We start from the raw sequence: 27,096 nt of genomic DNA, 5'->3' as shown, positions 1-27,096 counted from the left end.
AGTATTGCAATAAATGACATCAGCTCAAAAGTACAAATATTAACAGTGTCAGTTTAACCATTGAAGGACTGGGATTGGATTCTTTTCTCTGGAGACTTACCTTTACAACATGAGAAAGAATTTGCATTGATATATAGCCTTTCACATCGTCAGGACATCTCAAAGCATTTCTGAAGTGCAGGTATTTTCCAATCAATCTGCACAGCGATGTTATTACAGAGGCCTGCTGCAGGTGGGATTCGATGGCAGGCCTCCTGGTCCAGAGGTTGGGACACTACCAAGAGGCCCTAAGCAATGCCAGACAAATTTTCATAAAACAAAAAAAGGCAGTATCAGAAAATGAGACGATTGACCAATTTATTTGTGTTTGCTGTTCAGGATCTGAGCTTTTGTTTCTTTCAACACAGTTACACAGGACATGATCCTCCGACAGTGCGGCCCTCCCTCAATACTGACCCTCCGACAGTGCGGCTCTCCCTCAATACTGACCCTCCGACAGTGCGGCCCTCCCTCAATACTGACCCTCCGACTGTGCGGCACTCCTTCAGCACTGACCCTCCGACAGTGCAGCACTCCCTCAGCACTGACCCTCTGACAATGCGGCACTCCCACAGTACTGACCCTCCGACAGTGAGGCACTACCTCAGCACTGACTCTCCGACAGTGTGGCACTCCCTCAGCACTGACCCTCCGACAGTGCGGCACTCCCTCAGCACTGACCCTCCGACAGTGCGGCACTCCCTCAGCACTGACCCTCCGACAGTGAGGCACTCCCTCAGCACTGACCCTCCAACAGTGCCCACTCCCTCAGCACTGACTCTCCGACATTGCAGCATTCCCTCAGCACTGACCCTCCGACAGTGTGGCACTCCCTCAGCACTGATCCTCCGACAGTGCTGCACTCCCACAGTACTGACCCTCCGACAGTGAGGCACTCCCTCAGCACCGACCCTCCAACAATGCAATGCTCCCTCAGCACTGACCCTCTGACAGTGCGGTGCTGTGACACTCCCTTGTGCTGAATGTCTGCCTGTATTCTGGACTCCAAACTGTGGTTGGGAATTTCTCCTATTAAAGTTAGACTGATCCTATAGGTGTAGCCAAATCCTCCTCAGCAGGATTACAGTGTAATATTAGCATGGTGTTGGAGCAGGTGTCTGTATATCGAGGATTGGAAGCTAGTTGGATAATGAGTAGGAACATCTGCCAGAAGAAATCTGCAGTGCCATTTTTCCACCTGTGGTGTTAATATGATCAGCATCGTGTGTCATGACCATTTCTGGTCCATCTATGTTGTCTGTTTTTGTCACAGTCTTGCACTTAGATGATTGTCTTAGTTTGAATCTACCTCACGCCTGGTCTCCCTGGCCCTTCAATACTAACATGTTTGCAGTAATGGAGAGCAGGTAAAGGAGTTTTCGTAATGAACCAGGACAGGGAAATGTCAACAAATTTTATTATCGATTGTCACTTTGCTGAGGAAGGAAATTCGCTTGAGCCTTTTTTAAAATATGTACAGAATTACACTCCAGCACACGAAACAACACGGCACACCACACACTGGGGGAATCTTCAGCTGCTCTCACCTCCTTGTCTCCAACTCAGGCGATAATCACCTGCTCCCAATGGGGGATGGCAAACACCACGGGCTGCTGTAATCTGGGGCACACTCCCCGAAAGGACAGTGGCTGCAGACTCAGTTGGAACTGTCCAGGTTTGTAGGTCTTCTGTGGGAAGAGCAGGTGATGTGAGGTGAATAGAGAGTGCTTTCAAGGAGCTAGCACACACTAAATGGGCGAATGGACTCCTTACATGCTGCTGGATTTTACCAACAGTGTGGGGTTCCTGAGGGGAATCTGAGCTGACTGCTCTCTTCCCGGCCTGGAAGATGTTTAAATCTCATCGGCTGCTCGGGGAAGGGTTGTCACAAACATTAGGAATTTTAATCTTTAATGTCCTGTGTTTTTTTTGAGGAATATCTCCTCTACCCAAATGAATTGCAGCACATGTCTCCCAAGTCAATATCACTGAGGACATGGCACAGAGAGAGACCATTCAGCCCATCAAATCCATGCTGCTGTTCATTCTGTTTCTCACCCCCATCCCACTGCCCCTCACCCCTGTCAGGATATCTGTGTGTTTCTCTGAGTTCCCCTTAACTAATCCAGAAAACTCCTCAGGTCTGAATATTTAAGATTCCCTCTCCAAAGCAGCTGAAACTCCACAATGAGGCGTCACGATTAAGTTATGAATCACAAGTCAGACAAGTACACTGAGTGTCGGGGTTTGAGACGGCAGTAACAGACGTTGTTCACAGGTTGGTCATCTGCACACTCTTCATTTCTGATCTTCCTCTGCTGTCTTTCCTGACCTTTTCCAATCCTGTCCCTTCCTGCTCAGTTCCCCAGGGGCTCACAGGTTTGACCAAAGGCCACTTGGACATCAGCGATACAGATGAGCATTGCTGGGTCTTCTGTCAGAGCTGCACAGCTCTTCAACTGGGCAGTGATCTCCATCGCACACATCTGCAACAGAACGTCCTCTTAGAGAAACAATAACTCCCCGCATCTTCTCAACACGAGCCAGCGCTGAGTAATAACTCCCCAGTCGATGCACCCCTGCCTCCTCCCTTTCACCCTCTTGATTACGCTGCTGAGGCTCTTAGCCTCCAAGAGCCAGCATAAGATTCAAGGCTATTCGACCATGTGGGGAAGCACAAACGACTACTTCACAGAGGAACTTGTACACATCCACTCCTGTGCAGACACCTGTAATCTCTTACACATAGAATCCCCTGGAGTGTGGAAACAGGCCATTTGGCCCATTGAGTCAGCACTCTCCCTCAAGAGCCTCCCGCTCAGACACACCGCCCTACCCTATCCCTGTAATCCTGCATTTCCCATAGTTAACCCACTTAGCCTGCATATCCCTGGACACTATGAGCAATTTCCCATGGCCAATCCACCCTGGGCTGCACATCTTTGGACTGTAGGAGGCAACCAGAGCACCCAGAGGAAACCCAAAAAGACACGGGGAAAATGTGCAAACTCCACACAGTCACCCGAGGCTGGGATTGAACCTGGGTCCTTGCACTGTGAGGCAGCAGTATTAACCACTGAGCCACCCATATGGTACTGACTATATGTACCCAGACAGCTCCACACACAGACACACTGTGCGCAGATGCAGAAACCCACTCCCATTGCAGTGGGGACTGGCTGATACTGATGTTTTCCTGTTCTGAGCCCGGAATACTGTCCTTGGTCAGGTCGCTGACAGAGAATTTTACCGTCCAGAGGTCTCACTGCCACCGAAACTCAAGCAGCTGGTAAAGCTGCTGCCAGGACCCACTCAGTACTAACCCCGCCTGATCAGCCAAGAGAGGGAAATCTCACCATCACCGTCTTCCAATCGCCCAGCGCTTGGTGCTGCCAATCCTGTGCCAAGGAATCCCCACGCCTTGCCAGGTCACGGGTGGTGCCCTCTTTGACCCCACCCCGTCGGGTATACTCAGAGCTCCAGATGCCCTGCAGTAACCCGGAGGCTCTGCCGACTGAGTAATGATGGGGTTTCGATGTTTGCCTGTACCAGCCACAGGCTGGAGAGCTGGACAGGAGACAACAACCCACCACCAGCCCAACGATGACGGTCACTGTGAGAGGAGCCATCCTCCAGCCACACCAGGCCAGATGTGTCTCTCACACTCTGACACACAGCAGCTCCTTCTATCCCCCACCTCTGTCCCACATGCCCGCTGCTGTATTTGCAGTTCAGGAATCTGCAGCAGACTATAAGCAGCACCTCCAGCTCGAGAGAGAGAGAGACAGAGACACTCACACACACACACACTCACACTCACACACACACACTCACACGCACACACACACACGCAGACAGACACACTCTCACTCACACACACACACACCCACTCACGCAGACAGACACACACGCAGACAGACACACACACACACCCACACACACTCTCAGACACACACACACACAGAGACACACACACAATCACACACAGATACACACACACACACTCTCACACACACACATGCACACACACCCCCACACACACTCATGCAGACAGACACACACGCAGACACACACACACACACACCCACACACTCTCACTCAGACACACACACACCCACACACTCACTCAGACACACCCACACACACTCTCACTCAGACACACAGACGCAGACACACACACACAGAGACACACACAATCACACACAGACACACACACAAACTCACACACACTCTCACACACAGACATACACACACACACAGACAGACACTCACTCACACACAGACATAAACACATACACACACACACGCAGACAGACACACACGCAGACTGACACACACACACGCAGACACACACATGCAGACACACACACACACATACACTCTCACTCACACATACGCACACACACAGACACACACATACATACACACACACACACACTCTCACTCACATACACACAGACATACACACATACACACACACACAGACACACGCAGACAGACAGACATACACATGCAGACACACACACACACACGCAGACAGACACACACACACACGCAGACACACACACACACACAATCTCTGGACTTCCATTTCTCAGTCACTGATGATATTTGGAATGTTGATGTGTGTTTATGGATAGGGACTGGGCTCTGAGCAGGGCAGGAGTAGGAGCAGGGAATCTCTGGCACTGTCAAAGGAAACAGGATTCAAAACACTTGCATTTATATAGCACCCGTACCTCAATGGTTGTAAAAGTTTTCTGTTATTCACATAATGAAACAAAGAACAAAAATAGAGTCATAAGGCACAGAAACAGACCCTTTGGTCTGACCCATCCATGCCGACGTGTTGCTGGGATTTATTACCCATCCCTAATTGCCCAGAGGGCAGTTAAGAATAAACCCCGTGGCTGTGGGTCTGGAGTCACATATAGGCGAGACCAGGTAAGGATGGCAGATTTCTCTCCCAAAGAGCATTAATGAACCAGATGGGATTTTACAACAATTGACAATGGATTCCTGGTCGTGACCAGATTACTAATTCCAGATCTTTATTGAATTCAATGTCCACTATCAGCAATGGCAGGATTTGAGCCAGGCCCCCCAAACATTACCTGGGTGTCTGGATTAATAGTCTAGTCATACTACTCAGACACCACCTTCTGACGATGTGAATGTTGATCAATCACTGCACATTCATTCCATTGGACTTCTCCTGTCTCTGGGGGTCAGTTGAGGATACAGTTGTGTTGATTAGTGATGCCTTCTGGGGTTAACTAGCCACCAAACACCAACTGCTCCTGGGATCACCTATGTGAGTGACGTACAGGAGACTGCGCGCTGTGCGTGTGCAACCCAAACCTGAAAATACAACAGAATCCCAACTCCGGATCCACATCCCAACGCCGGATCCACATACCAACGCCGGATCCACATCCCAACGCCGGGTCCATGTTCCAACGCCGGGTCCATGTCCCAATATTGGATCCATGTCCCAACTCCGGATCCATGTCCCAACTCCGGATCCATGTCCCAACTCCGGACCTATGTCCCGATACCGGATCCATGTCCCAACTCCAGACCTATGTCCCAATACCGGATCCATGTCCCAACACCAGATCCTTGTCCCAACACCGGATCCACATCCCAACACCGGATCCATGTCCCAACACTGGATCCACATCCCAATGCCGGATCCACATCCCAACTCCGGATCCACATCCCAACACCAGATCCATGTCCCAACACTGGATCCATGTCCCAACACCGATCCACATCCCAACGCCGGGTCCACATCCCAACGCCGGATCCACATCTTCACACCAGATCCATGTCCCAACACTGGATCCACATCCCAACACCGGGTCCACATCCCAACGCCGGGTCCACATCCCAACACCGGATCCATGTCCCAACACCGGATCCATGTCCCAACACCAGATCCATGTCCCAACGCCGGGTCCACATCCCAACACCAGATCCACATCCCAACTCCGGGTCCACATCCCAACACTGGATCCATATGCCAACGCCGGGTCCACATCCCAACTCCAGATCCACATCCCAACACCGGATCCATGTCCCAACGCCGGGTCCACATCCCAACGCCGGATCCACATCCCAACGCCGGGTCCACATCCCAACACCGGGTCCACATCCCAACACCGGATTCATGTCCCAACGCCGGGTCCACATCCCAACGCCGGGTCCACATCCCAACACCGGATCCATGTCCCAACACCTGATCCACATCCCAACTCCGGATCCACATCCCAACACCGGATCCATGTCCCAACACCGGGTCCACATCCCAACACCGGATCCATGTCCCAACTCCGGATCCACATCCCAACTCCGGATCCACATCCCAACACCGGATCCATGTCCCAACACCGGATCCACATCCCAACACCGGATCCATGTCCCAACACTGGATCCACATCCCAACACCGGATCCACGTACCAACACCTGATCCACATCACAACTCCGGATCCACATCCCAACACCAGAACCATTCCCCAACACCAGAGCCAAGTCTCAACACCAGATCCACATCCCAACACCAGATCCATGTCCCAACACCGATCCACTTACCAACAAAGGATCCATGTCCCGACACCTGATCCATGTCCAAACACCAGATCCATATCCCAATACCGGATCCATGTCCCAATGCCAGATCCACATCCCAACATCAGATCCACATCCCACCATCGGATGCACATCCCAACACCAGATCCATATCCCTACACCCAAAACAGCTCTATACTTCACGAAGAGAACAATGTGTGTGTGTCTGTGTGAGTGTTTGTGTGACTGTGTGTGTGAGTGTGTGTGAGTGAGTGAGTGTGAGTGAGTATGTGTGTGTGTGTCTGTCTGTGTGTGTGAGTGTTTGTGTGTGTCTGTGTGTCTGTTTAACAACATTTTTAATGGCTTTGAATGATTACCAAGACCAAACTAACCTGCTTGATTGGCGCCCCATCCACCATTAGCAGCAGCAGCTATGCCTGTTTCTTTGTTGGCTACGTAGAACAGTCCATCTTCTGTAATTACACCAGCACCACTCCCCACCTCTTCCACCGCTACATTGATGACTGCATTGGCGCCACCTCGTGCTCTCGTGAGGGGTTTGAGTAATTCATCAACTTCACCAACACATTCCACCCTGACCTTAAATTTACCTGGACTATCTCTGACACATCCCTCCCCTTCCTGGACCTCTCCATCTCCATCAGTGACGACCGACTTGACATTGACATTTTTTACAAACCCACCGACTCCCACAGCTACCTGGATTACACCTCTTCCGACCCTACCTCTTGCAAAAATGCCATCCCGTATTCCCAATTCCTCTGCCTCCTCCGTATCTGCTCCCAGGAGGACCACTTCCACCACAGAACACACCAGATGGCCTCCTTCTTTAGAGACCGCAATTTCCCTTCCCACGTGGTTAAAGATGCCCTCCAACGCATCTCGTCCACATCCTGCACCTCCGCCCTCAGACCCCACCCCTCCAACTGTAACAAGGACAGAACGCCCCTGGTGCTCACCTTCCACCCTACCAACCTTCGCATTAACCAAATCATCCACCGACATTTCCGCCACCTCCAAACAGACCCCACCACCAGGGATATATTTCCCTCCCCACCTCTTTCCACCTTCCACAAAGACCATTCCCTCCGTGACTACCTGGTCAGGTCCATGCCCCCCTACAACCCACCCTCCCATCCTGGCACTTTCCCCTGCCACCGCAGGAACTGTAAAACCTGTGCCCACACCTCCTCCTTCACCTCTATCCAAGGCCCTAAAGGAGCCTTCCACAACCATCAAAGATTTACCTGCACATCCACCAATATCATTTATTGTATCTGTTGCTCCCGATGCGGTCTCCTCTACATTGGGGAGACTGGGCGCCTCCTAGCAGAGCACTTTGGGGAACATCTCCGGGACACCCGCACCAATCAACCACACTGCCCCGTAGCCCAACATTTCAACTGTCCCTCCCACTCTGCCGAGGACATGGAGATCCTGGGCCTCCTTCACCGCTGCTCCCTCACCACCCGATGCCTGGAGGAAACACGCCTCATCTTCCGCCTTGGAACACTTCAACCCCAGGGCATCAATGTGGGTTTCACCAGTTTCCTCATTTCCCCTTCCCCCACCTCACTGCAGTTCTAACCTTCCAGCTCAGCACGGTCCCCATGACTTGTCCTACCTGTTTATCTTCCTTTCCACCTATCCACTCCACCCTCCTATCTGACCTATCACCTCCATCCCCTCCCCCACTCACCTATTGTACTCTATTGTACTCCCCACCCCCACCCTCCTCTCATTTATCTCTCCACTCTGCAGACACCCTGCCTCTATTCCTGATGAAGGGCTTTTGCCCGAAACGTCGATTTTCCTGCTCCTCGGATGCTGCCTGACCTGCTGTGCTTTTCCAGCACCACTCTAATCTAGACTCTGGTTTCCAGCATCTGCAATCCTTGAGTATACCTAGCAGCAGTGTGTACCATCCTCAAGACATTCACTAAGCACAAACAACACCTTCCAAACCCATGACCACTTCCATCTCGAAGGACAAGGGCAGCAGATACATGGGAACACCACCCTTTGCAAGTTCCCCTCCGAGCCACTCACCATCCTGACTTGGAAATATATCACCGTTCCTTCACAGTCATTGGGTCAAAATCCTGGAATTTCCCCCCAAGGGCATTGTGGGTCTACCTACAGCACATGGACTGCAGCGGGTCAAGAAGGCAGCTCACCCCCACCTTCTCAAGGGGCAACTAGGGACAGGGCAATAACTGCTGGACCAGTCAGCAATCCCATATCTCCATGAAAAAATGTTTCTCTCTCTTTGCTGAGATCGTTGTTCTAATGTTTAAACAAGGGATTTACAGTGTGAGCAGGTGTGTAGGTTAGGAAACTGTGAAGATAGCAGTTGACTAACTAACTAAATAACTAACTAATCTACTTCATTTGGAAACAGGCAATAACTTCAGATCAACAAGAATCCCATCAGTCACATGATCCTATTCTCAATAACTTTCTGCCCATATCACAAGTTCATGTTCTGGGTAAATATACGGAACTGCACGCACACAGCTGCCACAATGCAATCTGGCCTGAGACTGTAAATAAAAAATCTAGTCTGTAAATAAAAAATGAGGAACAGATACTGCTACTGCTCAAGTGACCTCAGTGCTGATATCAGCACTGAAACCAAAACAAAATACGATGGAGGCTGGAAATCTGCAATAAAAACAGAAACTCAGCAGGTCTGGAAGCATCTGTGGAGAGAGAAACAGAGTTAATGAACTGCAGAAGAGTTCTGAAGAATCATTGAACTTCAAACACTAACTCCATTAACATCTCTTCACAGATGATGAAAACAATAAATGCTGAGGATCACAGTGGGGTCAGAGAGCATCCATGGAGAGAGAGAGCATCTGCATTGGGTAGCTAGCTGTCTCTCCACAGACGCTGCCTGACCCACTGTGATCCCCAGCATTTATTGTTTTCAGTACAGATTCCAGCAGCTGCAGTAATCTGCTCCTAGACAGATGCTGAAAAGTGTGTTGCTGGAAAAGCGCAGCAGACCAGGCAGCATCCGAGGAGCAGGAGAATCAATGTTTCGGGCATAAGCCCTTCTTCAGGAATGAGGCTGGTGTGCCAAGCGGGCTGAGATAAAAGGTGTGTGTGGGGGGGGGGGGGGGGTGGGGGGGAATTCCTGAAGAAGGGCTTATGCGCTTTTCCAGCAACACATTTTTAAGCTCTGATCTCCAGCATCTGCAGTCCTCACGTAAGATTTCATTGCTCAATAGCTTTGTACCTTAGATGACACCAGGAATGGTAACATGGAACATGGAACAGTTCAGCACAGGAACAGGCCCTTCAGACCACCATGTTGTGCCAAACATGATGCCAAAATAAACTCATCCCTTCTGTCTGCCCTTGGTCCATATCCTTCCATTTCTTTCATATTCATGTGCTTATCTAAAAGTCCCTGAAATACCCCTATCGAAACCTGCCTCCACCACCCATCCCTGGCACTGGGTGCCAGACTTCTACCTCTCTCTGTGTAAAAAAACTTGTCCTTCACATCTCCTTTGAACTTTCTCCCTCTCACCTTAAATGCATGTCCCCTAGTTTTAGACATTTCAACTCTGGGAAAGAAAGATTCTGGCCACCAGCTCTATCCATGCATCTCATTACTTTATAAACAAGTCTGTCCTCAGCCTCCACCGCTCCAGAGAGAACAACCCGAGTTTTTCTAGCTTCTCCTTATAGCTCATACCCTCTAATCCAGGCAGCATCCTGGGAAACCAGATTCTGGATTAGTGGTGCTGGAAGAGCACAGCAGTACAGGCAGCATCCAAGGAGCTTCGAAATCGACGTTTCGGGCAAAAGCCCTTCATCAGGAATAAAGGCAGTGAGCCTGAAGTGTGGAGAGATAAGCTAGAGGAGGGTGGGGGTGGGGAGAAAGTAGCATAGAGTACAATGGGTGAGTGGGGGAGGGGATGAAGTTGATAGGTCAGGGAGGAGAGGGTGGAGTGGATAGGTGGAAAAGGAGATAGGCAGGTAGGACAAGTCCAGATACGTCAAGGGGACAGTGCTGAGCTGGAAGTTTGGAACGAGGGTGAGGTGGAGGAAGGGGAAATGAGGAAACTGTTCTTCTGCACCCTCTCCAAAACCTCCACATCCTTCCTATAATGTGGCGACCAGAATTGAACGCAATACTCTAAAGTGCAGCCTAACCAAACTCTTATAATTTCACTGTACTGATATACCTCTGTACTTGAGTACATACGATAATAAAATCTAGTTCTAATTCCACTCGAGTATTGTTTAAACCCATCTGGTTCACTAAGGCCCTTTAGGGAAGGAAATCTGCCATCCTTACCTGGTCTGACCTACATGTGTCTCCAGACCCGCAGCGATGTGTTAGCTTTTTAACTGCTGTCTGAAATGTCTAGTTACTGTTCAAGGAGATTAATCAAAACCTTCATCATACAGGGGCACGTTGTGAATGAAGCCGTAAGGAATCTACAAGGGGATATAGATCAGCTGAAAGAGAGAGTGGCAGGTGGGGTTTAAGGTCGGAAAGTGTGAGGTTATGCACTTTGATGAGAAGAATCAAAAGGCAGACCGTTAAATGGAGAGAGATTTCAAATAAACAGTGAACACAGAAGGTCTGGGGGACGGAAGGAGGGGTTCCACATGAAACACAAAACATTGTCATGCAGGTGTGGCAAATACTTTAAAATGCAGATAGAGTTTTGGCCTTCATTGCTAGGAGGTTGAAGATTATACACAGGGAAGTCTGGTTATCACTGCACAGGGTATTGGGAGGCTATGCCTACAGTACTGCAGACAGTTCTGATCCCAGTATTTAGGGACATATTGACATTGGAGACAGTTCAGAAGAGATCCACCGGGCAGGGATGGAGAATGGTTAAACAAGTCCGGCCTGTATTCATTGGGGTTTAGGAGGGGGAGGGGTGATCTTATTGAAACAAGATTCTGAGGGGGCTTGGTAGGGTTGATGTTGAGAAGGAGGGGGGGAATCTCAAAGTCAGGGACAGAGTTGCAGAATAAGGGGACACTCCTTTTAAACCGGGATACAGAGGAATTCCTTCTTTCAGAGGGGGGATGAATGTGTGGAATTGTCGATCCTGCAAGATTCTGGAGGCTAGATCACCAGAACCATTTAAAGAGGGAGATAGATGTTTGAAGGGAATTGAGGACTATAAGGTATGAGAGGAGTTGAGGCCTGGAGCAGGACAGTCTGACCTTGTTAGATAGTAGCACAGGCCTGAAGGGCTGAATGGCCTACTCCTGCTCCTATTTCTAACGTTCTTCTTATCCACAACTTCCTTAAGGATAGTTCCGGGTGGGCAATAAATGCTGGCTGAGTCAGCCCAGATCTCTCTGGGAGTTAAGCAGTGGTAAGTGTACCAGCTGTGGATTACAGTTGCCCAGACTGTGTAAGGAAGTCTTTGTTTTTGACTGAAACTAGTGTCAGTGTCAAAAACACCAGCGACCCACACAAAGTGGCCACGGTGATGTCCAGCAACAGTTAAACAGAAACCCAGAGAGTAAGGGATGTCTTGCAGCACTCACCTGGTTCAATAGTGCTCCGGTCAGGCTGTTTGGCCGGACCTGAAATGTTCAGTGACTCCATAGGTGTCATGGGTTCTCCTGATGGTCCTGGACCTGTCCACCCTCAGAGTCGGGTGCTGCTGTTTGTGGGATCACACTCTGTACAAATCGGTTACGTTGCAATCCCCCACTCCAACATAATTCAAAAACCTTTGACAACATTCTTTATTTCTGAAAAACAGACACACCTTTACAGTCCTAACTATCAAAGCAACATCCTTGGCTGTCTGTACAGGGTCTGTACAGAACCACTGCTCCTCCTGAAGGGTCATTACAGACGTAACGTCCTCACTCACCTACAAACCACGTGCTGAGATGCCAGCGGACAGCCCTCTGGCCCAGTCCGGGTCCCATTACCTCATTGACACTCCCAGGGCTGCACTGACAGCAGGTGGAACATCAAACCAATGCCTGGTTTATCAGGAGGGAGTGAAGGAAGCCGTGGGACAGGGGAAACTATTGGGGGGTTCCCTGGCAAATATTTCTCATTTCTGCTTGTGGGAGCTTGCTGTGCATTCCTTAAAAATGACTACACTTTTCAAAAGGTATTTAACTGTCTGGGTCCTGGGGTGGCACAGTGGTTAGCACTGCTGCCTCACAACGGCAGGGACTTGGGTTCAATTCCAGCCTCAGGTAACTCTGTATGGAGTTTGCATATTCCCCCCGTGTCTGTGTGGGTTTCCTCTGGGTGCTCCGGTTTCCTCCCACAGTCCAAAGATGTGCAGGTCAGGGTGGATTGGCCATGGGAAATTACCCATAGTGCTCAGGGATGTGTAAGTTAGTCAGGGGTAAATGAGGTGATTTGGGTGGGATACTCTTCAGAGGATTTGTTGGGCCAATGGCCTGTTCCCACACTGTAGGGATTTTATGATTTCAGAAATGTTATTTAGGTACACTACCCCTGCACAACAGCTGAATTGGTCAACATGGAAACAGAATTTTATCATAGGATGAGAACCAGAATCTAATTTCATCAGAAACATGTTAGACAAAATGAACTTGCTGCTCATTGTGACATTAACTTTTTTTTTGCAGTTATCCACCTGTACCAAATTAAAAGAATAAATTGTTCCTATTGATCCAAATGGTGGCCAGGAACAACCTGGCAATTTCATGTTAGCTCCTTACTCTAAGCCAAAGAACAATTGCTCTTTAGGGGAGATCGCTAGGCCAGTATTTATTGCCCATCCCTAGTTGCCCCTTGAGACGATGATCAGGAGTTGCCTTCTTGAACCACTGTAGTCCACCTGCTGTAGGTAGACCCACAATGCCATTAGGGAGGGAATTCCAGGATTTTGACCCAGTGACACTGAAAGAACAGCAGTCTATTTCCAAGTCAGGATGTTGACTGGCTTGGATGGGAACTTGGGGGGTGGTGTTCCCATGTATCTGCTGCCCTTGTGGGTTTGGAAGGTGCTGTTTTTTAAAATAAAAATTCCATTCATGGGATGAGGGTGTCACTGGCTAAGCCAGCATTTATTACCGAACCCTAATTGCCTAGAGAGCAGTTAAGAATCAACCACATTGGTGTGTGTGTGTGTGTGTGTGGAGTCACATGTAGACCAGACCAAGTGAGGATGGACATTAGTGAAGCAGATGGGATCTTTTCCCCTAACAACCAGCAATGGATTTGTCGTCATGAGACTCTTAATTCAAGATATTTTACTAAGTTCCACCATCTGCCACGGCAGGATTCAATCCAGAGTCCCCAGAACAGTAGCTGGAAATAATACCCCAGTCCATCACCTCGCTGCTGTCTAATCGTTTGGTGAATAGCTGCAGTTCACCTTGTAGATGGTACACAGTCTCCCACTGAGTGTTGCTGATGCAGGGAGTAGATGCTGAAGATGGTGGATGGGGTGTTAAGTCTCTGGAGTGTTTTTAGGACTGCACCCGTCCAGGTAAGTGGGGAGTATTCCATCACACTCCTGACTTATACCTTGTAGATTCTTGCTCCGACTCTCAGGAGTCCCAGATCTTATTGACGTCATTGAGCTGACCACATGCCAGGGAGCATCAGCCAGCTATTCAGTTGTGGAAAGTATTGCAGCATCGGAGTCAGATCCCACCCCCCTTCCATACCTGCTTTGTTGAGTAGAAAGAGGCAGTGCTGAGTTACAAACAAAGGGAGTGTCCTTTATATTGGACTGCCCACTGGAATTACATGGTTGGAAAACAAAATCCTCAAAACACAATATTTTGTCATTTTTATTGTACACAGACTCAATCCCTCCCTCAACAGCTTCAAAACCTGTCAGAATGAACTCCTTCCAGAACACGTTCCAAAAAGGGCTGGCATCAGATTTACAAAGTTTCCGCACACTGTAATCGGAGCAAGTGGGAGATCAGAAATCCATGAGATGGAACACGGTTACCTCATCTCATTCCCTTTTGGGAGGTGGGTTGGTGCAGGGGTTACTTGGACAAGAATGAGGATAAATTAACAGAGGAATGTCTAACAGCAGGAGAGTAAGAGAATAAAAAGATCTCCCCATAGAGTTGAGTTGAGTTGCGAGCCCACACCCATCTCTAACTTTCAACATATCTGTCGATGCATCTACAACTCCCTATCCACCAGATCTGATTATTCGTCCCTATATTTGTTTCCAACTTACTTTATAGGATTTTAAACACATACTTCCCCTACTCCAGTTCAGAACATTCTGTATTTTCCTATTCATTGGTTTATGAAAATTCATCTGGGGTCGAGGGTCAAATTTAAAGCCCACGATACACAAGCTCAGTCACAGAGGCATCAGTGTGTCCCACTAGTTCCCCAGCACAGGCCTGGAGGAAGCAGCTGTGGGAGATTTAATCATAGAGAAAACACAACTTCAAGGGGCATAGGATTCCAAGGTCTGGGAGTAGGCATCCTCAATAAGTGCCCCAATAACTGACCTGGACTGGACTAATTGGAGTTAGAAGCACACAGCAACAAGGAGAATTGGGGTTGGAGGGGGAAGCAAAAGACAGAGATAATGCACAGAGTGAAGGCAGGAGTGTGAGTGAATGAGAGAGGGAGGGCTGGGGTCATGAGAGCGAGAGAGCGAGAGAGCGAGAGAGCGAGAGAGCGAGAGAGCGAGAGAGCGAGAGAGCGAGAGAGCGAGAGAGCGAGAGAGCGCGAGAGCGAGAGAGCGCGAGAGAGTGCGCGAGAGAGTGCATGTACAAAGAGAGTGCGTACAGGTTCTCAGACTGATCCACAAGGCTCAGATATAGAGACCACTGGGATGATGTATCAGAGGAGCACTACCACCTACACCAACAGGAGTTAGGGTTTTGGTTAAAAACGCCAAAGGAAGTGTTTGTTTTGAGTGGGTGTACAATGAACCACTTGTATTCATCCTTTGCCTTGCTGCATGATGGGTAAAATTGGAATCTAGTGTTGGCAGGGCAGGGTCTACACAGCGTGGTGACTATCAAAGGTTTGCATCACTGTGCCCCATCTTCCTCTTCGTCATCCTCATCCTCTTCCTCATCATCCTCTTCGGAGCTGAAGGTCCCATCGGGGAGGCTATAGACACGAATCACTTGCTGCAGAGAAGGACAGAGACAGAAAGACAGGTTCAGCAATAAACAGGCACCAGGTGAAGCAAAGGAAATGTCACCCAGTGATAACAGCAGCACCCACTGGGGCGGGGGACCAATGTGAACAGCCCCTCTCCCCTGCACATGTCACCAACACATACAGGAGGAGCTGCTCCAATTATTTTACAGCCTATAGGCAATAATAATTCATCCCTTCCCCAGCCCTCTGCCACCCCGTCAGAATCTCTGCACGTTGGCTGTTATCCTTCAAAAGGATTAATCACCTACCCATGTGCCCTTCCCAAACAAACAATGGTCAGGAACATGGGACTGGGATATCATCGCAATTACAGAAACATGGCTCAGGGATGGGCAGGACTGGCAGCTGAATGTTCCAGGGTACAAATGCTACAGGAAGGATAGAAAGGGAGGCAAGAGAAGAGGGGGAGTGACATTTTTGATAAGGGGTAGCATTACAGCTGTGCTGACGGAGGATATTCCCGGAAATACATCCAGGGAAGTTATTTGGGTGGAACTGAGAAATAAGAAAGGGATGATCACCTTATTGGGATTGTGTTATAGACCCCCCAATAGTCAGAGGGAAATTGAGAATCACATTTGTAAGGAGATCTCAATTTGTAAGAATAATAGGGTAGTTATGGTAGGGGAGTTTATCTTTCCAAACATCGACTGGGACTGCCATAGTGTTAAAGGTTTAGATGGAGAGGAATTCCTTAAGTGTGTACAAGACAATTTTCTGATTCAGTATGTGGATGTACCTACTAGAGAAGGTGCAAAATTTGCCTTACCTTATTTCCCAAAAGTAGGTCAAGTGACTGAGGTGTCAGTGGGGGAGCACTTTGGGGCCAGCAACCATAATTCTATTCGTTTTAAAATAGTGATGGAAAAGGATAGACCAGATCTAAAAGTTGAAGTTCTAAATTGGAGAAAGGCCAATTTTGATGGTATTAGGCAAGAACTTTCGAAAGCTGATTGGAGGCAGATGTTCGCAGGTAAAGGGACAGCTGGAAAATGGGAAGCCTTCAGAAACGAGATAACAAGAATCCAGAGAAAGTATATTCCTGTCAGGGTGAAAGGGAAGGCTGGTAGGTATAGGGAATGCTGGATGACTGAAGAAGTTGAGGGTTTAGTTAAGGAAAAGAAGGAAGCATATGTCAGGTATAGACAGGATAGGTCGAGTGAGTCCTTAGAAGACCATAAAGGAAGTAGGAGTATACTTAAGAGGGAAATCAGGAGGGCAAAACGGGGACATGAGATAGCTTTGGCAAATAGTGTTAAGGAGAATCCATTACATTAAGGACAAAAGGGTAACTAGGGAGAGAACAGGGCCCCTCAAAGATCAGCAAGGCGGCCTTTGTGTGGAGCCACAGAAAATGGGGGAGATACTAAATGAGTATTTTGCATCAGTATTTACTGTGGAGAAGGTTATGGATGATATAGACTGTGGGGAAATAGATGGTGACATCTTGCAAAATGTCCATACTACAGAGGAGGAAGTGCTGGATGTCTTGAAATGGGTAGAGATGGATAAATCCCCAGAACCTGATCAGGTGTACCCTAGAACTCTGTGGGAAGCTAGAGAAGTGATTGCTGGGCCTTTTGCTGAGATATTTGTATCATCGATAGTCATAGGTGAGGTGTCGGAAGACTGGAGGTTGGCTAACGTGGTGCCACTGTTTAAGAAGGGTGGTAAGGACAAGCCAGGGAACTATAGACCAGTGAGCCTGACCTCGGTGGTGGGCAAGTTGTTGGAGGGAATCCTGAGGGATAGCATGTACATGTATTTGGAAAGGCAAGGACTGATTCGGGATAGTCAACATGGCTTTGTGCATGGGAAATCATGTCTCACAAACTTGATAGAGTTTTTTGAGGAAGTAACAAAGAGGATTGATAAGGGCAGAGCAGTAGATGTAATCTATATAGACTTCAGTAAGGCGTTCGACAAGGTTCCCCATGGTTAGCAAGGTTAGATCTCACGGAATACAGGGAGAGCTAGCCATTTGGATACAGAACTGAGGGTGGTGGTGGAGGGCTGTTTTTCAGACTGGAGGCCTGTGACCAGTGGAGTGCCACAAGGATCGGTGCTGGATCCTCTACTTTTTGTCATTTACATAAATGATTTGTATGTAAGCATAACAGGCATTGTAAGTAGGTTTGCAAATGATACCAAAGTTGGAGGTGTAGTGAACAGCAAAGAGGGTTACCTCAGATTACAACAGGATCTGGACGAGATGGGCCAATGGGCTGAGAAGTGGCAGATGGAGTTTAATTCAGATAAATGCGAGGTGCTGCATTTTGGGAAAGCAAATCTTAGCAGGACTTATACACTTAATGGTAAGGTCCTAGGGAGTGTTGTTGAACAAAGAGACCTTGGAGTGCAGGTTCATAGCTCCTTGAAAGTGGAGTCACAGGTAGATAGGATAGTGAAGGCGGCATTTGGTATGCTTTCTTTTATTAGTCAGAGTATTGAGTACAGGAGTTGGGAGGTCATTTTGCGGTTGTACAGGACATTGGTTAGGCCACTGTTGGAATATTGCGTGCAATTCTGGTCTCCTTCCTATCAGAAAGATGTTGTGAAACTTGAAAAGATTTACAAAGATGTTGCCAGAGTTGGAGGATCTGAGCTACAAGGAGAGGCTGAACAGGCTAGGGCTGTTTTTCCTGTAGCATCGGAGACTGAGGGGTGACTTTATAGAGGTTTACAAAATTATGAGGGGCATGGATAGAATAAATAGACAAAGTATTTTCCCTGGAGTCGGGGAGTCCAGAACTAGAGGGCATAGGTTTAGGGTGAGAGGGGAAAGATATAAAAGAGACCCAAGGGGAAACTTTGTCACGCAGAGGGTGGTATGTGTATGGAATGAGCTGCCAGAGGACGTGGTGGAGGCTGGTACAATTGCAACATTTAAGAGGCATTTGGATGGGTATATGAATAGGAAGGGTTTGGAGGGATATGGGCCGGGTACTGGCAGGTGGGACTAGATTGGGTTGGGATATCTGGTCGGCATGGACGGGTTGGGCCGAAGGGTCTGTTTCCATGCTGTACATCTCTATGACTCGTAACTGTCGTGGACTGCTGCTGAGTTCCCAGCTCAGTCTGCACAGTGATGTCAGATTGTCGGAGGAGCTGCGTTGAATGATAACCAACAGCACACCACTCCACCCCCCCAACCCCCAATCCAATCACCTCCTGTATTGAGTTTCCGACTGAAATGTAGAAGCACTTTCTCTGTCCCATGTTAATGAGAACATTCCAAAGCTGCAGATCCTCCCACTGGAAAATGCATTTTCCCAAAATGCACGAGAATACTGTTCAGCCAAACGAATCCATGCACAGGGCACTCTCAGCCTTCCCTCACCTCACTTCGTCATCGCCTTCATTCTCTTCACCCACTGGTTCTCCCCAAACAAGCCTCTGCATCATGCAGACCGTGGCTCTGAGGGGGAGTCACTCTCCTACCCAACCCCTAACACCAGCAGCAGCTCCTCCCCCACCTCAGACACACACTGGCACTGTACTCAGAGCTCACCTTGTTAGGATCTTTCAGGATGAGGTATTTCCCTTCATCCAGTTTCATGCAGATGTCAATGACACAGCGGAGGATACCCCAAGCGTTCTCCATGCTCAGGTTAATCTGACTGGCAAACTCGTTGGGTTTGAACTGCTGGGTGCCCAGGATCACATGGCGAGACGAGTCCTTGATGTGGAATCGGGACACATACCTGTAGACAGAGAGAGACAGAGATTGGTCTCAATGGTTAACAATCCTCCCTTTCACCGTCAGACATCTTTCTATGTTCAGTTCCATTGCCCTGACCCCTTACCCGAGTTTAAGATATTCCGACCCAGCCAGCAACGCACAGCAGGTCCAGCGAGCCAGCTTGTAGCTGTTATTCTTTAACTCTGTGGCGAGAACAGCTCCCCTCTGAGAGTCCAGCTTCTGACGCCAGTCCACACCATTACAGTACTGCAGAGGAAGAGGAGTTCAGTCTCTTACAGAAAGCCAAGAGCACAACCTCATTGTTAACAGGAACATCAACAGATCCTTAAAGAACAGGGTCAGACAACAGAATCACTCAGACACTGAACAAAGGAGCCAAAGGCTGCGGGCAGCTCAGACTCCTGTGAAACCCCACCCTCCGCCCACTCCCAGACCCCCAAGTCAACACCACACCCCCCCCACCCTCCGCCCTACTCCCAGACCCCCAAGTCAACACCACACCCCCCCACCCTCCGCCCTACTCCCAGACCCCCAAGTCAACGCCACCACACCCCCCACCCACTCCCACCACACCCCCCACCCACTCCCAGACCCCCAAGTCAACACCACCACACCCCCCACCCACTCCCAGACCCCCAAGTCAACACCACCACAACCCCCACCCTCCCCCAGACCCCCAAGTCAATACCACCACACCCCCCACCCTCCGCCCACTCCCAGACCCCCAAGTCAACACCACCATACCCCCCACAACAAACTGTCAATACCAGCAAGCTCCCGGGTTCCCAAACTATCAAAGGGACAATGACAGGGACCCTCCACCAACGCTGACACACACCCCCCGGCGCCCAAATGCTGACACACTCCGCCCGGCATTTAGTGCTGAGACACTGCACCCCCCCACCATGGCGTGTGAATGCTTACACACTCCTCTCCCCCCCGCAGCGTGTAAACGCTGACACACTCCAGGGCCAGCAGCTATTGTTATGATCGATACTGTGCAGCAGATAAGGAGCACCCGATAGCTGACTCTAACGAGTGACGTGCAGTCACTCAGCCCGTACCCGTGAGTCCCACTCATTCAGCGTCTTGATGTTGATGAAAGAGACCTCGCCGTTAGCACCCGTCATGACACCATCGTGTTCACATCGCACAATCAGATCAATGTCTTCGCCCAGCCTCCACCTCCGATACCTGCAGGAGGCAAATCAGATGGAAATGTCTGAGGGAGGGAGGTAGTGACACTATCACATCAGCATTAGAGAATTAAAGCAGCTCAGGGTACAGTGATGTCACTGGAGAAATGATCCAGGAAGTAAGTGGTCAAATCTCACCAATGTAACTTAAGTTTATGATTTAAGCTGTGCTTTTAAACGTGGGAACACAGTGCTGGGATCAGTGGAAGTACCTCTGAGCTGTCAGAGTGTCTTTTGTGAAGCTCTAGGTAAAGAAACCAGCCCTCCTTACACGGTCCGAGCTCATTTTGATGGGGGTTACACACCAACTCAGTTGACTCCTAACTGCCCTCAGAAAGAGCCAGAGAAATGTCACTAAACTCTTGTTCACGCAGCAGGAGAGCAGACAGTAAATGCCAGTGGAGTCTGCATCCCAAAACACCATGTGAAAATGTCGTGAATTTACAGGGGAGTACTAGCAGAGGGTGGTGGAAACCGGCCAGTGAACAGCTTGGCAGCTACTCATTCCAAGTCTCGACCAGGCCATGGTGCTGTTTGCACCCAGGACATCACTGCTCTGTGCCATGCACCAGTTTCTCATCAACTACGGGGACACAGGTTCTGTCATCTCACATTGTGTTAAGTCACTGGCCTGAGCCATCCTGCATATGACTACTCATCGCAAGAATTAGATCCAGTGCATCACACCTCACAAGACTGCGAGTGAACCCTCGCCCTCACCTGTATCCCACTGAAGCCACCTCGTTTTTGTCTACGTCGTCTTCCACAAAAGGGTTTGGATTCGGGAACTTGTACTTCTCTACACCCTAAGGCAGAGAGGGAGAGACCGAGACTGTGAACAGCAGCTGACATTACTGGAGAAAAACACTCATGTCCAAGGGACAGTACGCTGACCAGCTACAGCAAGCAGTCCTCTTATCATTGGACATTACCAAAAGGATCCCTATTCCACGTAATAACCCATTCCCAAAGTCAGGCAAGGCTTTACTGGTCAAGAATTAAACAGGAGATTCTATGTAATCCCCACAGAACTCTTGAGAAACAATGGAATAAACACCAGTGTTCCTGACATTGTCAGACTTGTGTCTGTCAGAACACCCTAAAGCACTTTCCATCTAACTATTGCGACCTTCACACGTCATAGCGCAGGCAAAACAGACAATCTTCAAACTGATACCCAATCAGCAATACTGAGCTTCTAGAGAATTAAATGGGATTGGAGTGCACAATCACTTATTCCTGATATTTATTAAAAAATAATTGATTGGTAACATCTGATAAAGAAACAAAAGTAAATATTCAGCTTCTCTGCCCCACACTGTCTAACCGTTTCTGTCCCTCAGTGACAGTGTAACACATTGTGGTCAATCAGCCTGCTCTCCCCATTCACTGGCATCTTGGCTGACCTCTGCCCTCATCGAAATACCCACTTTTGACCCATATCCCTCCTAAATGTTTCAGTAAAAATATGATCAAGCTCAGATTTAAAATTAACAACTGACCCAGCGTCGATTTGAGTAAAGAAAGACTTCCTCATTCCACTCAAAGTCAGACTAGTTTTTATACTGCATTTCTATTTGTTCACAGAAAGTGGGGGTCGCTGGCTGAGTCAGCATTTATTGCCCCGAGGGCACTTTAACAAATCTCTGGGTCTGGAGTCACATGTGGGCCAGACCAGGTAAGAGCGGCAGATTCCCTCTCCTAGTGAACCAGATGGGTTTTTAATGTCAATCCACAGTGGGACATGGTCAGCATTAGACCAAGTCTTTACTCCAGACTTTATTCAAACTTCTCCATCTGCCAAGGAGTGATGTGAAACCTTGTTCCCAGAACACTGGCCTGGTGTTCTGTACTATCAGTCCAGGAACAGCACCGCCCCGCAAGACCTAAACTCAGCAAACAGCAGAGACAGAGACAGTTTCTCTGTATCTCTCATTTCCGCTCCTCTTCATATCTTGGATTCAATACACCCCGTTCCCTCAAATGTGTGATTTTCTCACCATTCTCCACGCTGCGATATCTCAGTACATTTCTTAGGCTCAAAAGCAAAAACGGTCTGCTGTCAGTAGCTGCAGAGCTGCTATTGAACTGAATACAGTATTCTGACCGAGGCCTAGCCAATGAATCGGAATCTTCAGCACCTGTTAAGCTGCAGCTTACAATATCAAACTGAGCAGTCACTTACATCGTTTGATGTCCCCTTCCTCACCATCTTCAGGCATTGCTGAGAGAAGTTGTGGTTGATGTAAGTGGCCTCCATGGCCAGATTACGGGGAGAATTGAAAGAATTCCCTTCATCTTGAGGCGGCTCATTGGCAGTTTCACTGACTGTCAGGAGGTCTGTATGTTATAAAAGACAGCAAAAAGTAACCAGTAGCCACCAGGACTGGCAATCAGAGCTGACCAGCAGTCGGACATTCAAAATAAAGGTGTGCACGAGACAGGATGGCGAGGAGGTGAAGCAATGGTAATGTCACTAGGCTAGTAATCCAGAGCCCGAGGCCAATGTTCTGAGGCCAGGGGTTCAAATCCCACCGTGGTATACTGAAATTCAAATTCAAAAAATCTGGATTAAAAAAGTGATCTAACAGTGACCGTGTGATCACAGTCAATTGTTGTGAAAACACAGCTGGTCCTTTAGGGAAGGAAATCTGCCATCCTTACCTGACCTGGCCTACACGCGACTCCAGACCCACAGCAATGTGGTTGTCCCAATTGCCCTCTGGGTAATTACAGGCAGACAATAAATGGCCATGATGCCATGTCAGGAACAAATAAAACAAGAAGGATTTGTAAATGTTGGGAGGAGAGTGGGGGAACACTGTCCACTGTGATGCTGTGCCTGGCTGCTCCCTCCTTACCGAAATCGGAGTGGTCACGTTTATCGAAGAAGAGTTTGGATCCAACCCGCTGCACAATGATGTCCCATGAGTAGACCGACCTGGTGCAGCACATCAGAGTGGCCAAGATGGCATCGGTTGCAAATACATTGCCCTGAGACTTGGCCAGCTGTAAACAAGCAAAAAACCAAATCAGTGGCTCATTGCAAATACCTGACAGACCAGTGAAATACTCGGTGTTCAACAAAACCGGAATAATCAACCACCTTACACTCCGCTTCGAGACACTGGGTTATGTTGGGATGAAACAGCGTTAAAGGATTGGACTGGCAAATTAGTAACAGCTCTGTGACAAGAACACTCAAACATAAGGACCTTGAGTACACATGCAGCACAATCACTCAGCACCTCCTTCAGCTATAGGGAGAGGCTGAATAGGCTGCAGTTGTTGTCCCTGGAGACATCTGGATAGGTTTATGAATAGGTTTAGAGGGGTATGGGCCAAGTGCTGGCAAATGGCACGAGATTAGGCTGGGATATCTGGGGCATGGACGTGTTGGACCAAACTGCCCGTTTCCGTGCTGTCCATCTCGATGATCTAAGTTCCTTCAGTGTTACACCCTACCTCACCTGTCAGCTAACACGGTCACTTGGCCAGGATCCAGGACTGTAGGAATGAGTATCACCACCACGGAGTGGTGTAAACAGACGCTCTGTTGTCACCTACTGGGAACACACTGCGATGGGTAATAAATGCCAATATTAAATCGGAGTCTCACATCCGTGGACAAATAATAGAAGGCTGATCAGCCCAGTGAGTCAGTGAACTGGACAGGAAGGTCACCCATGGCAAATGCCAGGCAAGGTGACATTCAGAAGCACACAGAACAGTGGAGTGTCGTACCAGAACTGAAATATTAACGCTGTTTCCCACTGTCTGCAGATGCTGCCATATCTGCTGAGTTTCTGCAGCATTCTCTGGAGAGAAGGAAATGGAGTTAATGTTTCCATACCATATGACACTTCAGTGCCCTGTGTTTCAGATTTCCTAGACTCTCCCAAAAAGAAAACAACCTCTGCATCGAATCTGCAAACTGACGCTCAAACATATATTGGCCACTTGATTCGAGGTGGGATGGGTTGTTCCACCTTGGGTCTGTTGTGCTGTTCAATGAGAAGACGGCTGATCAGAGTCTCCCCTCCACCCATATGCACAAGCTTCAAAATGTGTTATCCCCATGTTGAGCAAACATTCATTGATGAGGGGGTCAAAATTATAAATTGACTTTGCACATTCAACAGATAGACTTCCAACTCTGCAAAGGTCTCTGGCAATGTGATACCAATGTCAGCTACAAGTCAAACAAATTCAGGACAGGAAACGGAGAGAGGGCACAGCCACTAAAATGGATGCAGTGTCAAAAAATCCTGCTTCCTCCACTCTCAAACTTCGAGAAAGCTGCAGCAACAGTGAACCATGAAAGGGAGCAGGCTCAGAGGTTCCTGGTTCTCTCCCCGACCCAAGACAGGTCTGCAGTTGGTGAACCGACTCAGTGCCTGCTGCAGGAGAGGAACTTCAGGTGAAGCTCCTGCCCCAGCTACTCTGGCGTGGAGCATCTACAAACCCAGCACATTCACCATCTCAGCTGACAAACCCCGGCACTGAGGAGAGATAGAGGGGTTACACTAGGAGAGGGGGAAAATAGGTTGCGTCAGTCAGTCACTTTCTAGCAATTTTTAAATTGGGGATGAACATTGAGTGAAAAGTCTTAGCTGATGAGAAGGTGGGGGGACAGGATTTGCAGTTTTGATTCATTAATAAATGACAGCAGGGAGTCACCTGGCTCCGGTATAAAATGCTGTCAATGAAACGTGGCTCACCAGCACCTTCCAATCCCATGTCCTTTACCATCCAGAAGGATGAGGGCAGCAGATACATGGGAACACCACCCCATGTAAGTTCCCCATCAAGCCCCTCACCATCCTGACTTGGAGATATATCACCGTTCCTTCCGTGTCACTGGGTCACAATCCTGGAATTCCCTAAGGGCATTGTGGGTCTACCTACAGCACATGGGCTGCAGTCCGTGCATTAAAAAGGAAGCTCACCACCATTGTCTCAAGGGATATCAAGGATGGACAATAAATACTGGCCCAGCCAGTGATGTCCATACCCCACAAAGGTGAAAAAATATAAATGCTGTGCCTAAACTCAAAAGGTGACTGATGGGAAACTGGCCATCATCTCCAATCCAGCTGGGATACAAACTCACTCACTACAGCTTGTCTTGAGCCCTGGCTAACAGCTCCACGAATCTTTTTGCCCCTCCTCCACTCTCTCAGCCCCCTCTGACCACATCCAAACGGGAGCTCACCTTCCGGATGACGGGATCGTCGGTGGTGGTGACAGTGTGGAAAATCCTCTTGATGCTTCGCAGTGGTTTCTCGTTGCGGGTGGTGATTCGGTCGAAGGCCTTGTCATAGTACTCCAGTGTACCGCAGCACTCTCTGCAGGGAGCAGGAGCACAGCACTGAGACAGCAACCAAATCATCCGCCTCCGTGGCGCAGGCTGACCGGTAAACATCCATCAAACATTGGGGAGAGCCACATTACTCTTTGAAATGGGGCAGGGGGTGGGGGGGTCTTGCTTTAATATCTTGGCTGAAAAGACAAAGCAGCACTGCGCAGAAGAGTAAGAGATTGACAACTCAACCTGCGGCAGGGCCAAAATGGGGAGTCTTGAGAACTGAGTGGCTGAGCCAGAGAAGTGTGTTCCAGAGAAAATACAGTCGGTTCTGCTATAACGCATGTTTCTTCAACACGAATTGGCTTTAACGAGATTGAAGACCGTTATTTGTAGAACATAAACTCTCCTCACCCGCATTGGTTATAATGTGATTCCGACCGCATTAGTTTCAATGTCACTGCTATTGCGCGATTTTATGACGCAAGATCACACGGGAACTGAACTATCGCGTTATATCAGAACTGACTGGACTGCACGAGGAGTCAGGGCATGAGCTTCAATAGTAAAGTAACCAGCCTGTCTCCATTAGCCAGGGAAGGATGGGAGAGGATGGAGTGACACTGAGAAGGGCAGGGAAAGACAAGCTATCAGTTTAGATATACTCACATGTCACTGGGTTCCGCCACTTCCATGTACCTCATCTTCATCAGCCGAGGGAAATCCATCTCTTCCTTCACCTCCCAGTCACTGCGCACTTCAACAGAGGAATCTCTTGGCTTCAGCTGGAAACAGCGAGGGCATGTGTCAGCAATTGCAGACAGTTACCAATGTATTACTCACCCATGGCTACCAACTTTAAAACAGGGCTGACTGGAAAATCTCACATTTCACTTCCACTAACAACAAAAGAAAACATCTTAAAAAATAGTTCATCAGGAATTTATCCCCTGTACTGACAAAATGTCCCAGAATGAACAGTAATTATATTGCCCTGTTAAGATAGTCTAAGATGCCTCACAGGAAGGTTATCAGACAACAATTAAATATTCAAATCAACACAATGTCAAATCATGAGAGCTGCCTGAGCGTGGAGGAAGGACAGAATGTCTCCCAAAAAGC

The 27,096-nt window shown here is 48.7% G+C and overlaps 2 protein-coding genes and 1 long non-coding RNA gene across 4 annotated transcripts in view; all 3 read right to left on the bottom strand.

The window, feature by feature from the left end:
• Positions 1-1,434: 1,434 nt before the first annotated feature.
• Positions 1,435-3,668, bottom strand: LOC148141185 (neuropeptide B-like). The gene is made up of 2 exons (XM_087978216.1): positions 3,396-3,668; positions 1,435-2,525 (listed from the first exon to the last, which is right to left on the bottom strand). Exons 1-2 carry the CDS (start codon positions 3,666-3,668, stop codon positions 2,397-2,399), a joined length of 402 nt encoding a protein of 133 aa, XP_087834342.1. The 3' UTR covers positions 1,435-2,396.
• Positions 1,435-12,428, bottom strand: LOC148141184 (uncharacterized). Its single transcript, XR_015752554.1, has 2 exons — positions 12,167-12,428; positions 1,435-1,727 (listed from the first exon to the last, which is right to left on the bottom strand). It is a non-coding gene; the product is annotated as an uncharacterized LOC148141184 (long non-coding RNA).
• Positions 12,429-15,301: 2,873 nt separating this feature from the next.
• Positions 15,302-27,096, bottom strand: part of eif3d (eukaryotic translation initiation factor 3, subunit D) — a 23,245-nt gene continuing 11,450 nt past the window's right edge. For both annotated transcript variants that reach the window (XM_043679468.2, XM_043679467.2), the window contains exons 7-15: positions 26,644-26,759; positions 25,885-26,017; positions 23,531-23,678; positions 22,855-23,009; positions 21,390-21,475; positions 20,538-20,667; positions 19,577-19,719; positions 19,282-19,474; positions 15,302-15,736 (exon numbers count right to left, since the gene is read on the bottom strand). In XM_043679468.2, coding sequence (XP_043535403.1) covers positions 15,635-15,736; positions 19,282-19,474; positions 19,577-19,719; positions 20,538-20,667; positions 21,390-21,475; positions 22,855-23,009; positions 23,531-23,678; positions 25,885-26,017; positions 26,644-26,759 — 1,206 coding nt within the window. In that variant the 3' untranslated portion in view covers positions 15,302-15,634. The remainder of the gene's footprint in view (positions 15,737-19,281; positions 19,475-19,576; positions 19,720-20,537; positions 20,668-21,389; positions 21,476-22,854; positions 23,010-23,530; positions 23,679-25,884; positions 26,018-26,643; positions 26,760-27,096) is intronic.

Source organism: Chiloscyllium plagiosum, unplaced genomic scaffold (genome assembly GCF_037043375.1).
Source record: "Chiloscyllium plagiosum isolate Xiang-an unplaced genomic scaffold, Cpla_swu_hap1 HiC_scaffold_33, whole genome shotgun sequence".
In the NCBI taxonomy this organism is placed as follows: domain Eukaryota; kingdom Metazoa; phylum Chordata; class Chondrichthyes; order Orectolobiformes; family Hemiscylliidae; genus Chiloscyllium; species Chiloscyllium plagiosum.
Note: the sequence above shows the minus strand (reverse complement) of the source record. Positions and strands in the feature narration are given on the sequence as shown.

What these genes read in the sequence shown, in the direction of transcription:
- LOC148141185 (XM_087978216.1), bottom strand. Translation starts at nt 3,668, where the DNA reads ATGGCTCCTCTCACAGTGACCGTCATCGTTGGGCTGGTGGTGGGTTGT. An exon ending in GCGATTGGAAGACGGTGATG is followed by an intron (nt 2,526 to 3,395) that starts GTGAGATTTCCC and finishes GTTCTGTTGCAG; the next exon opens with ATGTGTGCGATGGAGATCAC.